Consider the following 15321-nt stretch of genomic DNA (forward strand, 5'->3'; position numbering starts at 1 on the left):
TACTTATTTCTTCACATTCAGGGACATTTTTAAAACATTGGACACTTACTTTGTAATCTGAAGCAAATTTTAAATGAAATTTTCATTGCGAAAAATTATTAAAAATTCGTAAAATGTCCTCCTTAACTATTATAAATATATGCTCATAACTCAGTATTATTTGGACTAAAAATTAATTCTTAAAAGTTTTGAGTACTTATTTCTTGACCCTTTATAATCTGCAACACTTTTAAAATGATTTCATCATTTCAAAAAAAAAAATCCTTCTTAAAAATTCTCAGTACTTATATCTTTAAACATATTGGTATTTTTTAAAAACGTTACCCATACTTTGAAATCTGAAACAAGTTTACTCATTCCAAAATGTATAAGAAATTCACAAAGTGTCCTCAATCATGATAACCAAAATATGCTGTTAAATATGCTCTTAACGTGGCATGGTTTAGATGGTGGCATGGCCAATAAAGCATCTGACGTTTTAAAAACACCCATAGATGTGTAAAAAAAAAAAAAAAATTTAAGAAACTATTTTCAGTTCAAACAATGTTGCGTTAAGATTATGTATATAATTAACATGATGGAGAACATTTTGCGAATATTTTATAACTTTTTGCAATGAAAAATTCATTTGAATCTTGTTTTAGATAACAAAGTAAGTGTCAATTTTTAAAAAATACCCATAGATAAGCGAAAATAAATACTGAAAAGTTCTTAAGAAACATTTGTATTGTCTAAACCAAATGACGTTAGGATCATGTACATAGTTTACATGTTGGGGGACAATTAGTGAATTTTTAATAATTTTTTGCTATGAAGAATTCATTTGAAGCATGTTTCAGATTACAAAGTAAGCACCTTTTTTTCCAAAAGTATCAATATGTTTCAAGAAATAAGTACTCAAAACATAAGAAAGCTTTGTTTACTCAAATTGAGAGTATATCTGTATAATTAACTTAATGAAGCACAGTATGCAAATTTTTTATAATTTTTTGCCATGAAGTTTTTATTTGAATCTTGTTTCAGATTAAAAGTAAGCGTCAAATTTCTCAAAAATACCCATTGATGTTAAAAAATAAGTGCCCAAAATTTTTAGGAAGCATATGTTTAGTCCAAACCATGCTACGTTAAGAGCATTAATATGGTTAACATAATGAAGGATATATTGCTAATTTTTTATAATTTTTTGCACAGCGGATATCATTATAAACTTGTTCCAGATTACAAAGTGAGAGTCAATTTTTCTAAAACTACTCATATGTGTCAAGAAAAAAGTAATCAAAAGTTTTAAGAGGGATTTGTTTCCTCGAAACAATGACGTGTTAAGATTATAAGTATAATAGACGAAAAGAAAGACGATTTTCGAATTTTTTAATATATTTTTTGTAATGAGGAACTCATTTAAAACTTGATTAAGATTAAAAAATGAGCGTTAATTCTTTCTAAGATACCCGTATATCTCAAAGCACATGAACTCAAAATTTTTAAGAAGCATTTTTTAGTCCAAAAAATTCTACGTTAACATCATATATATAAAAATAAAGGAAGATACTTTGCGAATTTTTTATAAATTTTTCCTACCAGAAATTCATTTAGCACTTGTTTCAGATTACGAAGTAAGCTTCAAATTTTTCGAAAATATCCATAGACGTGAAGAAATAAGTACTAAAAGTTTCTTAAGAAACATTTGTTAAGTCAACCAAGCGACGTTAAAACTTCTGTATGGTTAGTATGATGGAGGACACTTTCCGATATTTTTTATAATTGTTTGCAATGAGGAATTCCTTTGAAACTTGTTTCAGATTCAAAAATTCTCGTCAAATTTTCCAAATATACCTGAAGAAATAAGTACCCAAAGTTTTTAAGAAGTATTTGTTTAGTCGAAACCATGCTACGTAAAGAGCCATGATCCTTCATCCCTTTAAGAGCTTATGAGTGGGGTTGAACTCTCATCATACTGAGGGGGGTGAGCGCTTCCCCCCACTTAGGATCGATGACCTCTCGTCTATAGGATGAGTGCTACATCCCACTTTATCAGTATGGATGAGAGTTAAACCCCACTGATAAGCTCTTAAAAGGGATGAAGTTGCATGACTTTTTATGTAGCATGATTTGGACTAAAAATATGATTCTCAAAAACTTTGGAGATTTATTTCTTCCCAGCTATAGGTATATTTGAGAAATTTGACTTAACTTTGTAATTTGAAGCAAGTTTGAAATGAAATTATTATTGCAAAAAAATTATAAAAAAATTCACAAAGTTTCCTCCATTATTAATAATTTTATGTAAGCTCCTTAAGTCGCATAGTCTAAACAAATGGTTCCTAAAACCTTTGGAGATTTATTTCTTCCCAACTATGGGTACATTTGAAAATTTTCAATGAAATGAATTTCAAATGATTTTCTCATTGGAAAAAAGTTAAAAAATATTCTCTAAGTGTCCTCCTTTATTTATACAAATATATATATACTCTTAACGTAGCATTGTTTAGACTAAAAATTGCTTCTTAAAAATTTTGAGTTCATATTTTGTGACAAATACGGGTAATTTTGGAAGAATTGACGCTCATATTTTAACATTAAGTTTCAAATGAGTTCCTCATTGCAAAGAATTATAAAAAATTCGCAAATTGTCCTCGTTTCCGTCAATTATACTTATACTCTTAACACATCATTGTTTGGAGTAAACAAATCGTTCCTAAAATTTCTGTTTACTTATTTCTTGACGCATATGGGTCTTTTTGGAAAAATTGACTCTTACTTTGTTATCTGGAACAAGCTTCAAAATATTTCCTGCTTGCAGAAATCTATAAAACACTCAAAAAAATTATTTATTATGGTAATTATATCAATGCTCTTAACGCAGCATGGTTTGGACTAAACATATGCTTCCTAAAAATTTTGGGTTTTATTTTTAACAGCTATGGGTATTTTTGAAAAACTTGACGCTTACTTTGTAATCTGAAACAAGTTTCAAATGAAATCCGCATTGAAAAAATCTTTCAAAATGTGTCCATTATGTTAATTATATACATGCTCATAACGCATAAGTTGAACTGAAAATTTATTCTTAAAAATTTTGGTACTTATTCCTATAATTGAAAAAAGTTGGCAGTTAATTTTCAATGTGAAAAAGTTTTTAAATAACTCCTCATCTCATAAAATTATAACAAATTCGCACGATGTCCCCCATTTTTTTTAAACTATATATATATGCACTTTACGTAGCATGATCTGGACTAAGCAAATGCTTCTTAAAAAATTTTGTATTTATTTCTTCACATCCATGGGTATTACTTAAACATTAGACGCTTTCTTGTCCTTGCCACTATCTAAATCATACCGCATTAAGAACATATATATGATTTACGTAATGGAGGGCACTTAGCGAATTTTTTGCAATTTTTAGCAATGAGTAATTCAATTGAAACATGTTTCAAATTTCAAAGTTAGCTTCAAATTTTTAAAAAAATACTAATAGATATGAAGAAATAAATACTAAAAATTTTTAAGAATCATCTTTTTAGTCTAAACCATGCGACGTTAAGAGCAATTAAGCAATTTGCGAATTTGCTATGAGGATTTCATTTGAAACTTATTTCAGATTAAAGAGATAGCGACAAATTTTTCAAATATACCCATAATTGTGAAGAAATAAGTACCAAAAATTTTTAAGAAGCATTTGTTTAGTCCAAACCATTCTACTTAAAGCTACTAATTTTATGCTATTTCATCCTATGTCATCCCTTCTAAGAGCTCATTAGTGAGGTTGAACTCCAATCCTTATTGAGGAAGTGGTTTGTAGCTTTCGTCTTATAGACAAGCTGTCATCGATTTTAAATGGGGTGAAGCGCGCTTCCCAAAGCACTATAGTTAAAGAGGTCATCAACCCTAAAAGTTGGATGGATGTACTCATTTTTCCCCTACTGACACACAATGACGTTGTTTCTACTAAATTATAATTAAATAATTTAATATGGAGATAGCGTAAAAACAATTATTGCTAATAATTACTTCAAAAGGCGGTTTAATTTTAACAACGACCACAGTCAAAAGCTTATGAACAAAATTTTCCAACCACGCTCAATTTCAAAGGGTTGGTAATTTGCTTGTTTACGCAAAAATAAATAAAATGAAAAATAATAAAAAATGAAATAACATTTTGATGAAACGAAACTACACATTGAGTATTTTTACAACAAGCAATTTTACAAAAATTTTCGAATTAATTGTTTTATGTTACTTAAAAAAAAAGGCATTTTTAACAATTTTTCAATTTTATTAAAATTCATCGGCGAATAAGGGAAATATGAATTGAACTCTCTGTATTACTTCTGATACAAATTTTTTTAATTATGCTTGAAATTTATAAAGTTCTTAAATTTCATATTTTGGATGTCAAATACCTTACTTTAAGAAAAAAATGTTGAGTAGCGAAAGGAACTAAATATTTTTCGTTCATAAAATTCAGGAGAATTATTAACTGTTCCTGAAAAATGAGATTTTATGTAGTTTATTCTTCTTTTTTTATCTTTCATTCGATTTTTTTTTTGCTTTTGGTTTTGCTGTTTTCATAAAACATTTGATTCAAAATAATCATATAAAACCATTAATTCATTTTTTTTCCTCATGAATTGAATTTTTTAAGCATACTTCACATAATAGTATACACACGACGAAATAATTCGGGAAAAAATACCATACAATGACATTTCTGGTAAAAAAAAACAACAACAGTTTTGGTAATAAAATCAAAATATACTGTATTTAAACTATTCATTTCGTAACTTTTCTTTTCGTATTAAAGCGGTTTACCAAAAACTCTGATTTTCACAATTATTGTTCCTATTATCCTAGATTTAGCAAATATACAAAGCTGCAAAGTAAATTTTTGTTGAAAAATGTAAAAGCTGAAAGTTTAAGTAAAAGCGGATACGTTCTTATGCCATGCTCTAAGATCATTTCAAAATTGCCAAGTTTCACCACATTTACTTTGAAACAGCATTCTTTGAAGCCATATTTTATTGTTAATTTTATTAAAAATCATCATCAAAGTGCTTTAAGAAAAACTTTTCTGTTTCTTGGTGTTCTCATAGCCAGAAACATAGTACATTTTACCATATTTCGGTAATTTTTACCTTCCTTTTTGTTTCTCAATTCACTGTTTCATAAGTCATAAAATCAAAAATTGATTTTTACTGGTATTTTTTTCTCTCAATTATTTAAAACCTAACGTTAATTTAAATATAATGATTACCTCTGATATTACCTCTGATGAAAGTGGAACTAAAAACATCAAAAACAGTTTGTTGATTTGAATAAACAGTGAGAATTTAAAAGCGATTATTAGGAACAATTTATTTTCCTCGCAACTGTTTCGATAGCGTTTTATTTCTTCCTTGCTTAAATGTGAATGAGCGTCCTCTATTGTTCATGTTTTATTGATTTTGTCTTTAAGAAGGTTTTTTAAAATTTATATAAATGGCGATCTAAAATAAGTAGTACTATTTTTTATTAGTGAAGGCACAAAATTTAGACCCCATTTATCAATAGAATTCTAAAATACTTTTTTAATGATCTCAGTAAATTCTGTGTTAATATATCAAATAGATTCTCTTTACCTTTAGGTATGTTAACAGAATTGAAATGGGCTGTTTGCCATTACTTTAAAAACTTTGTTTTTAACAATAAAAAAAAAATAACAGAAACAAATCCACAAGTTTTTCCAAAATTAAACGATCAATTAAGCAATTACAAATTTTTTTTAGAATTTCCCCATTACTAACAATAATAATGCAATCAATGTTTCGAAAAACACTTATTTAAATACGTGAAATTTTAATAAAATTTTAATCAAATTAAAGAATTTAAGGAATTTGCCGCAATGTTTGCTTATCGAACAGACAAATAGACGAATTCTTCTAAAATTTCATAAAAAACAATGGATATTCAACTGATGTCGCTAAATTATATATAAAATCGTTGAGTTGATTGTATGTAATAACTAAAAATTTCTCTGTTAACTAAACTTATATTTTTACTGTGTACAAATCCAATTCGGGCAATCCGTGGCTAAAAATCTTCCAATATATAATAAAAAAAAATTTTTATAATTTTTATTCAATGTTAATATCTCTAAAATCAGCAATATAAAAAAATATATAATTAAATTTCTACCTTATTAATATTAACATTTAATAACAAAAATTAAGCCTTATTAATTATAAATTTTGAATTATCCAGAATAATATTATTACTTTGCGCTCATCCAGATTCGGGCCACTGCAAGGTAATCAACAAATCGAACGCGTATATCATCCCTCATTTACGCTTCTATTTTCATATTTTCTAATGTCGTAAACTTGTTATGAAAACATTTTAAATCATTTTTGAAAAAAATGCCGGTAAGTGTAAATACATTTGAATTCATTACTCTCTTTATATATTACATTTTGAGTTTTATTCAGTATTTTCTTGGTTTTCATTTTCTATATTTTTGCTTTGGCCATTATATATATATATATATATATATATATATATATATATATATATATATATATATATATATATATATATATATATATATATATATATATATATATATATATATATATACATATATATATATATATATATATATATATATATATATATATATATATATATATATATAGTAGCGTGTCACTTTGCAAAGTTGATTAAGGTGCATCCCTCTGAAACTTCAACAACTTAACAGAGAGCCAACTAATAAGAACAAAACAGAAATATTAAGAAAGTTATATACAAATACATATTTACAGGGTATAACTCTCTTTTGACCCGACCTGGTATTATTTGTATTTGTCTTTCTCAATATATACAATGGCGTACAAAAGTCTCCTGCCAGTACAGATTAATAACTTCATTCAGCTTTAGACTGCTTATGCATAGAAAGATACACAAATCTTTTAAGAGATGCGTTAAAAACTGCTCTGTATTAAAAGACAAATACTTTTCTTTTTTTATTGTAATCAATTTAAAATAACGATACAGTGGCTGGAGACTTGTGCACGCCACTGTATGTTTCGTTATCATTAGTTCCAGCTCTAGTGCACACTGAAATGGGGTTATTTCAGTAGAAAACATCTCATATATTAGGATTCCAGCACTTTTTTTTCTTAAAAAACATTAAGTTTTGATCCAATCATGAGTGCTAAGTTGTAGGATTTGTCCCGAAAAATCTCTTCGGACTTTTTTCAATTTGTTGCAATCTTTAATTTTCTAGAATCTTAAATTAATAAATCTTGATTTAATAAGTATCATCTGCGCTTTTTTATTTATTACGATGGATGGCCTTCGAATATGAGAAGCTAGATCTTTTGCAGATTATTAGTACCTTCATAAATTTTATTGTGTTTGTTAAATGAACATAAATAATGATTTGAAACAAGGAAGCTATCAGATACAATGCGTTAATTTATTTAATGATATTTTGATACGGGTACGCGAAAGCAAAATCTTAAAATAACGCATGCTGGTAGATAAGGATTTATTTTTATTATTACTAAATAAAGAATAGATTTCATCGTTTTGGTTTTAGATATAATATTTTTTTTCCATTTTGCTTTTCAAGAAGAAAACATACAATTCATTTTTATTATTAATTTCAAACGCTCTTATAAATCAAATTTAATACAATTATGTCTTCTTTTTATATTTAAAGATTTCAGTTTAACTAAAAATATATCCCAATAGCAAAAACATACTTCTAAAATTCGGAATGATGTTAATATTTTAATGCACAAAATTTTTGCAAGTATTAAATTTCTGTTTAAAATCAAGCACTTAAAATTAATTTAAAATATAAATATTTTTAAAATATAAATGCACTTAAATGCACTTGCTGCAGTATTGATATGGACTAAGCGATCCAATATTTTATCGTTTTGTAAACTCAAATGTTTCCCAATAAACAAACCATTTTGGAATTATTAACATTAAATATTTAAACTTAATCTTCTAAAAATATTGTTTTATTCGACATGTTTTAAAAAGTTTGCATCTGAAATATATCTTTCTTTCAAGAATTACACTGTAAAACATAAAACAAATATCGTTGAGTATGATGTTTCATAAGCAATAATATTTTTTCACATTCTTAACAGTTTAAGAAACTTCAAACACAGGCGAATTTTGAGCAAAAAATAAGAAATTTGATCCACTCTATCCCCGTATCACTTTATAATCTTAAATAATTAATTTAGATCTACTTTATTAGTGATAAAAGCATTGCAAGTCGAAGATGATTAAATGAAACTGGAATAACATTAACCCTCAACTTTGTTCAAAATAACCAATAAAATGCGCAAGTGTGTGGGGGTTTTGATCACTTTTAAAGGGGATTTTAGAATGATTTAAGACAAAATTCTGTTGTTTCTGCTGCGTTATGTAAAGAAATAAGTTTCGATGTTTGAAGCTTTTAATCTTGCGGCAGTTATTATTTTGCAAAACATAAAAAGATATCGGTTTATTGAAACTAATTGGTGGTAGTATAACTTAAATCATAGTTTTAAGAATCATCCTCCAAACGTAAAATTAATGAATTTCAAACAAAAAAGAAAGCAAAATATGTGAATGATTTTCACATGGTGATTGAGAAACCATTGGGTTACTTTTCGAAGACACTTTTATGATTTGAAATAACATTTGCTATCCAGTAATAAACTATTTTCATAATTGCTACAGTAATTGTTAAGTTTTGTAAAGTCTATTTTCATAATTGCAAAGTTTGTAATAGTTCTTCATTTTAACCATAAATATTTGATCAAATCTTGCCTAACTCTTGTTATATTCAAATGAAAATCATGCAAAAATATTAAAAACAAACCTATAAGTTATAGTATAAAACGATAGTTTTTTATTTTTACTTTATTTTTTATAATCTTATATTTTTTTGTTTTCTTTTACGATTGAAAAGTTACTTCATCATGTTCAGTCTTGTACAAAAATGCAAGACTTGAGAATAGTCTTTTTCGTACTTAATGATTTTAATCTAAAATAATTACTCCAAATTGACGCTTTTCTTTTTTTTAAAAAAGAACCTTTAATAGGTTTACTTAATACTTTAAATATTTGTCCATGTTTGAATTCAGTCTTTTATCTGAGTTTAACCCTCTGAGTATTAAACTCAGATTTTTCCAAACATGGAAATCGTTTTTTTCCTCTTATATTAAAAAACCGGTTTTCTGTTGTTGTTCTATGGGAAAATAGTGAGTAGCAAGATAATTTCTGCCAATTTTTCCTAGGTGCTCAATGTTTAAAGGGTGTTTGTCACAACTGTCACTAAACCTAATAAAGCTTATAGAGGAATATTTAAAAATGGAACCATTCCTCAAACTTCTAACTATAACTTTTTAAGACCCACTGTGAGAATTTTCATTCTAAAATTATTGCAAAATAACCAGCAGCAATCTGTCCGATTAACCGTAAAGTTTATGGTAAAGAACATTTTCTACCTTTACGTATTTGAAACTGTTTGCAACTAGTATGGTTATAAAACCATAAATACAAACTATGCGGTTTTTTAACCATTTACAACTAGCATAGTTTCAAATCCGTAAAAATTTTTTTACTGGATATTGGAACTGGGTTTTTCGATAGGTAATGGGCAATGGAGAGTGCAGAACACTGGCAATTCTTCTTGTCTTGAAGAGAAAGGAGGAAATATTGTGGTGTCAATGTTACGACTCAAACTCTCGATCCTCTCAGCTACAATATGCAAGCAATATGCAATATGCAAAGAACTAAGGGGCTTCATTAGGTGGCTATTGTTGATGATGTAAAATTCTGGTTGTTTAACAGTATTAGGGGAAAGCAATTAATAAAGGATTTTATCACAGTCATTATCTTAATTACCATCTTATTTATGGTTGTTTGATCGTTTTGTTTCTCACAGTTAACAGCTTGATTACCATGTTATTTATTGTTCTATGACTGTTTTGTTTGAATGTATTAAAATGCTAATGAAATAAATTGTTAAACCCTTTTTTCGAGAAATTTCTAACCGTGTATCATATGAAAATTTAAGGATCAGAACTTCGTGTGTTTTATTAAAGGAAGTTTTCTATTCATTTTTGAAAGAATAAATTTATTCATTTTTTATTTTCAGCACCCAGTGTCTTGGCGATATTCTAAAGATGGTTATAGACTTATAGGACATATGATCCTTAAAAAACCATGTAAGGAGAATATGGATACTTCTTCAGGAGCAGCTATGCTTGGCCTTAGGATAGTTGGAGGGAAAATACTTGAGTCTGGTCAAATGGGTGCTATTGTAGAAAAAGTTGTTCCTGGAAGTATTGCTGACACTCTAGGACGCATCAAAATAGGTATATAATATGTATTATTTTTTATAGCCATTATAATATATGGTGTTATTGAATCAAAATGTATTTTAGGTTTCTCGGTCACCGCGATTTCTTCTTGCGTTGTTTCCCCACAATGTTCCCTTCCATTTCCTAATTGACAACTATGCTTTTTTCTTACTCTTTAAACTGTTCTGTTTTCATCATTTGCTTGTTTCTAAAAATTTAATTCCATGTTTGAGTGCTCAAAATATTTCTATTTTATCCCATATAAAATATATTTAGCAAATAAAGTTTCTTCAATTTAAATTAAATTTTTTTATCAAACGAACTAATTATTTAATCCCATTTTTTTGATTAACCTGATTAACCGGTTCTTATTAGGTAATAAACGATAGTCATTCACAATAACCAAATGTGCCAGTTAAACTGGTTAATTTGTGAGTCTGCGTTAAATAAACTGGTTAAAATAAATAATTACTTCAAGTTTAAATACCATTGCCTGGTATACACTTATCAATACACTATTATTTACTTCACAGATGTTTTATTAAAGTTAAAAGTCGTTACCCGGTATTTTCTACGGTGATGCTCTTTTAAGATAAAAAAAATTACACACAGGTATACTTAAACGTTGCTAGGTCAGGAACTAGATGCAAGGGAGATTTTTCGGTTATTTTTAACAATAACCAAGGATTAGTAATAATACCCAATTACGTTAGTTGAAAATTAATATATTGATAATTTACCACATTAAACAGCAAATAATTAATATTTACCAAACTTCATTGGTAAATATTAATAAGGACCGGTTACTATGAATAATCCTCTATAACCAAAAAAAAAAAACGCTATTAATATTCATATTTCTCAGTTATTATTAATAACAACCTTAATTTATTACTTTGACCGTTGCGTATTTTGCCATGACTGTTATTAAGAAATGATAAGAATTGAAAATTTAATGACTATTCCCACTGGAAATAATCCATCAGAATATTTTCTCAACCCAAGAAACGTAAAGCATGATCATATGTTGATTAAAGAAAACGAGGCCTGGCATCCCTAACATATCAAAGTGTAGGAAAATTAAAAAAAGGGAACTGGAAAAAATTGAAATGGTTAAACATCGGTTACTTAATGTCATACATATATACTATGTTTTTTTTCACCAGGTCAGCATCATATTATCTACCTACAATGACGCAATATAATATCGTAATTAGCTGATTACATCAGAGCTGGCATTGACTCATTTACCCTTTTAATGTTGTTGGTGTCGTCAGCATTAAAAATAGAGGGAGTGCGATTGTTCTTTTTTCCAGTGGCGCCTTCTATGCCTAAGAATTCGACTTCTGCCACAGTTATACGTCACACCCGTTTATGGCCTGGATCAATTCATGCATGCATTCATTCATCCACAGTTCGTAATTTTGACCTGAACCAGAAAATGATCAATCTCCAATTCAGTACCCACTGAGGTAAATTTTTTTCATGGGGAAGTGGAGGACTTTGTGACCCGACAGATTTAACGTGCATCAGTTACCATTTACTACATGGCCAGTCTTCGGCCGAATGGATTCGAACTCCCGTTCTCACGAATTTGAGTCCAGCGTCCTACCAACCAGGCTATCCCAGCCCACCCTGTTAATACTAATATTTAATATTTTTACATTGTCAAAATATTACTTACAATTGGAAAGGCTTTAAAAATTTTGTGGCACAATTAAGATAATAAAATGAAACTAACCGAAGTTTTTTCTCTGAAAATGTATTTTTTATTTCTATAAAGGTGATGAAGTCTTAGAGTGGAATGGACGAAATTTGCAGAATAAATCTTATGAAGAAGTATTTGAAATTATTGCAGAATCTCGCCAAGAACCTCAAATAGAACTTATAGTTAATCGTCCAATGAGGTAATGAAAATTTTAATTTTTTTAACTCATAGTAAATATTACGTAATGCAAGAATAACATTATATCAAGATTTTTTTAAAAAAAAAACATCGACGTTTAGAGATTATTTTATTCCTGCTAATTCTAATAGAAATTATATGAAATTTTATTTCTTCAAGCAAATAGAATTATTTGTGTATAAAACGCTTAAATTTGAAACTAAGTTTAAAAAAAAAAAATTTTTATCAATAACTTTCACCATGAAGAATGTCTTGGCATAGGCTTGTTGAGAAGGTCAAGGCCCATCCTGGTATGTCGTGCCAAAGAGAAGAAGAAGAAGACTTTCACTATAATAAAAAAAGCTTTCAGCTTTCAATTATTCAATTTTCCCTCCACCGCAGCACACCCAGCCGTCCTGAGTTTTCTCTTTCAGTGCGTAAAAACAATATTAAACTTTTGCCATCAAATGAATTTTAAATTTATCTGAAATTCATAATTTAGCCGACAGTTGTTATTTATAACAAAGCAAATTGATATTTGTTATTAGGAAAAAAAGCTTAGTTTTCTAAAAAAGAAAAAAACTAATTTGTGATCTAATTTTTAACTATTTTAAAACGAACTTCAACGCTGTACATACACATCACCCAACAATAGCCAAGTCCTTAACCCCCTTTTCAGGGCTCTATGCCATATAGTTTTTACCACGTGTCATGCGTCGTGGACAGCTCCTGAGCTGGTACCCCTCTCCCCAAACTTCCTCACCACAGCCTAGCCTCTCAAGCGCGACAGATTTAACGTGCACCATGCTGCGTAAACACACCGGTTGTTTTGACGGCTGTCAGTATCGAACTCGCCACACCCACCTCTTCAACCAGTGGGGTGAGTGACACATTTACGGACTGGGCCACCGGATTCAACAAATCAGAAATTTAAAAAAAAATTAATAACCTTTAAAAATATTTAAATAATGTGTTCGTTCTAAAGCCCAGGTAATTCTTCACGGTAAGTAGTTAATATAATTTAAATTATTGCTTTGCTTCAAGTGCTAGGCAATTTAACTATGACTTTTTCTTTTAACTTGGCGAAAACGCTATGAAGAATATTGTTATGTGGCATTTTGTGAATTTAGGTACATCCACTTTTAAAACAGCACGAAGCTGTTTACAAAACATCTCTTCTTTGTAAAAGCTGTCTTATTTAATGTCTTGACTGAAAAAAAAATGTTTCGTGCATACAGCTAACTGTATTATGTTTTTAAGCTTAGACTTTTGAGCATTTTTGGTTCTTTCGTAGTCTTTTGTTTTCCTACCTATTTTAGTAAACTTACATGAGTAAGGAAGTCTGAAGCATTTTTAATTGGTCTAATTAGTCATCTGGTGCGAGAATTGTCCTGCAATAATTGTTAATTGGTTTATTGAAAGCGTGTTTATTAATAATTGTTTTTCTTATTTCCTTCCAGAGATCTAAGAATAGATAGGGACCAGTCATTAAGGCGCCACACACACATAGGTGCTTCATCCTCTATGGCCGATAGAGGTAAGTTTCGTATTAGTTTATTATTTATTTTTAATATTAGTTAATTATAATAGTTTATTATTTATTAATTTATTATTTTTTTACGATTCCAAATAAATGCAAATCTGATTATATATTTTTTCTAATCCATCTTGAATAACAAAAGTGCAATTTTCTAGTAAAATTGTCAAGAATATCAGTTTATTCAGTATGACCCAAAATTCACGCGTGAAGTAATTTTGCTAGACAGTGCATCTGGTTTTCAGTTAAAATTTTTTAATTAATTCAAAAAGTTCACAGGGGTAGCTAATGCACAGAACAGCCGATCAGATTTTGAGAATGGGCATGCATGGTCACGTGCACGCACTTAAAAAAAAAAAAAATTCAGTGAACGTTTTGTGCAAATGTGGTTGAATTGCATTCATACTGTACTCAATTTCATCATTAAAAAAGTTCATCATAAGTATTTGTTGTCCAAACCTTAGACTTCACAAAACCTACCGAAAAAGAATATCTAACAGTGCAAAACCCTATGATCTGTACATCTAACTCTGACCAACAAAACGGGAAATATCTGGACTATGACATGACTTAATTTGTATCAAAATATTGCTCAACAGTAAAAACAAGTTAATTTTCAGTGCAGTTCTCCATTGTAATAACCCTGAACTGTGAGCTGTTTTTTTTTTTCATTAGCAACGTTTTATAGCACAAATGATACAAAGCTACTTACTGTCTTAGAATTTAGAGACTCTCTTTACTTGTGAAAATTATTAAATAAAATATTAGCTTGGACCTAAAATAAGATCTAAATATGGATTGCGAAAGATGACTAGTACCAAGCTAATACGTCGATAAATCTCCAAAAAATTATTTCGACTTGATTTTCGAAAGCAGAAGTTATTATTTAAACTATTGTTGGATTCATATTATTGGATAACGTGTTCACGAATGACACGGGTGATGTACACGTTCACGGATGTTCTAAGTGAAGAGACTTTCTCCAAATTTTTAATTATTATCATCAAACTGCTGTTTTCTTGTGTTTTCCTATATAAATAAAACCAAAAAGAAAATCATCGCTGTTAATGTATTGCTCAATGGATATTTACACTTACCATTCGTATCTCTTCTCTCAGACATCAAGGTTTTTTTATCATTCAAGTCACGTGTCTGTCCTCAAAAACTCAGCAAAAGGTCATACTGATCTTACAGGTGCTGAAAAATACAGTTAACGTATGTTAATAGACTTTAAATATGTATATATCGTTTGAAAAACTATTGTGCAAAGTAATAACGTTTTTCCATCTTAAAATTAATAACTATCTAAATATTAACATTACTTCTTATTTAAATATTTTTTCATCATCCATCAAAATTTTAACTTAAACTAGTATGGCAATTATATATAAACTTAAAACAACCGCAAAAGGTTGAAAATTACTACGGAAAAAATTGCATTTAAGTTTCAAAAAGAACTTTTTTCTTCATTTTTTACGTACGTTTTTGCGAGAGTAAAAAATAATGTATTAACCATATAAATGTTATTACCAAATATACTTGACTTTTTT

The 15321-nt window shown here is 28.6% G+C and overlaps 1 protein-coding gene across 3 annotated transcripts in view; it reads left to right on the top strand.

Annotated features, from left to right (window-relative positions):
• Rim (Rab3 interacting molecule) overlaps window positions 1-15321 on the top strand; it is a 156216-nt gene that overhangs the window by 108602 nt on the left and 32293 nt on the right. For all 3 annotated transcript variants that reach the window (XM_021145414.4, XM_021145415.4, XM_071187356.2), the window contains 3 exons: window positions 10145-10364; window positions 12133-12256; window positions 13695-13771. In XM_021145414.4, the coding sequence (XP_021001073.1) occupies window positions 10145-10364; window positions 12133-12256; window positions 13695-13771 (421 nt within the window). The remainder of the gene's footprint in view (window positions 1-10144; window positions 10365-12132; window positions 12257-13694; window positions 13772-15321) is intronic.

The sequence above is a fragment of the Parasteatoda tepidariorum genome, chromosome 11 (genome assembly GCF_982258835.1).
Source record: "Parasteatoda tepidariorum strain Cologne lab strain chromosome 11, Ptep-v5.0, whole genome shotgun sequence".
NCBI lineage: Eukaryota > Metazoa > Arthropoda > Arachnida > Araneae > Theridiidae > Parasteatoda > Parasteatoda tepidariorum.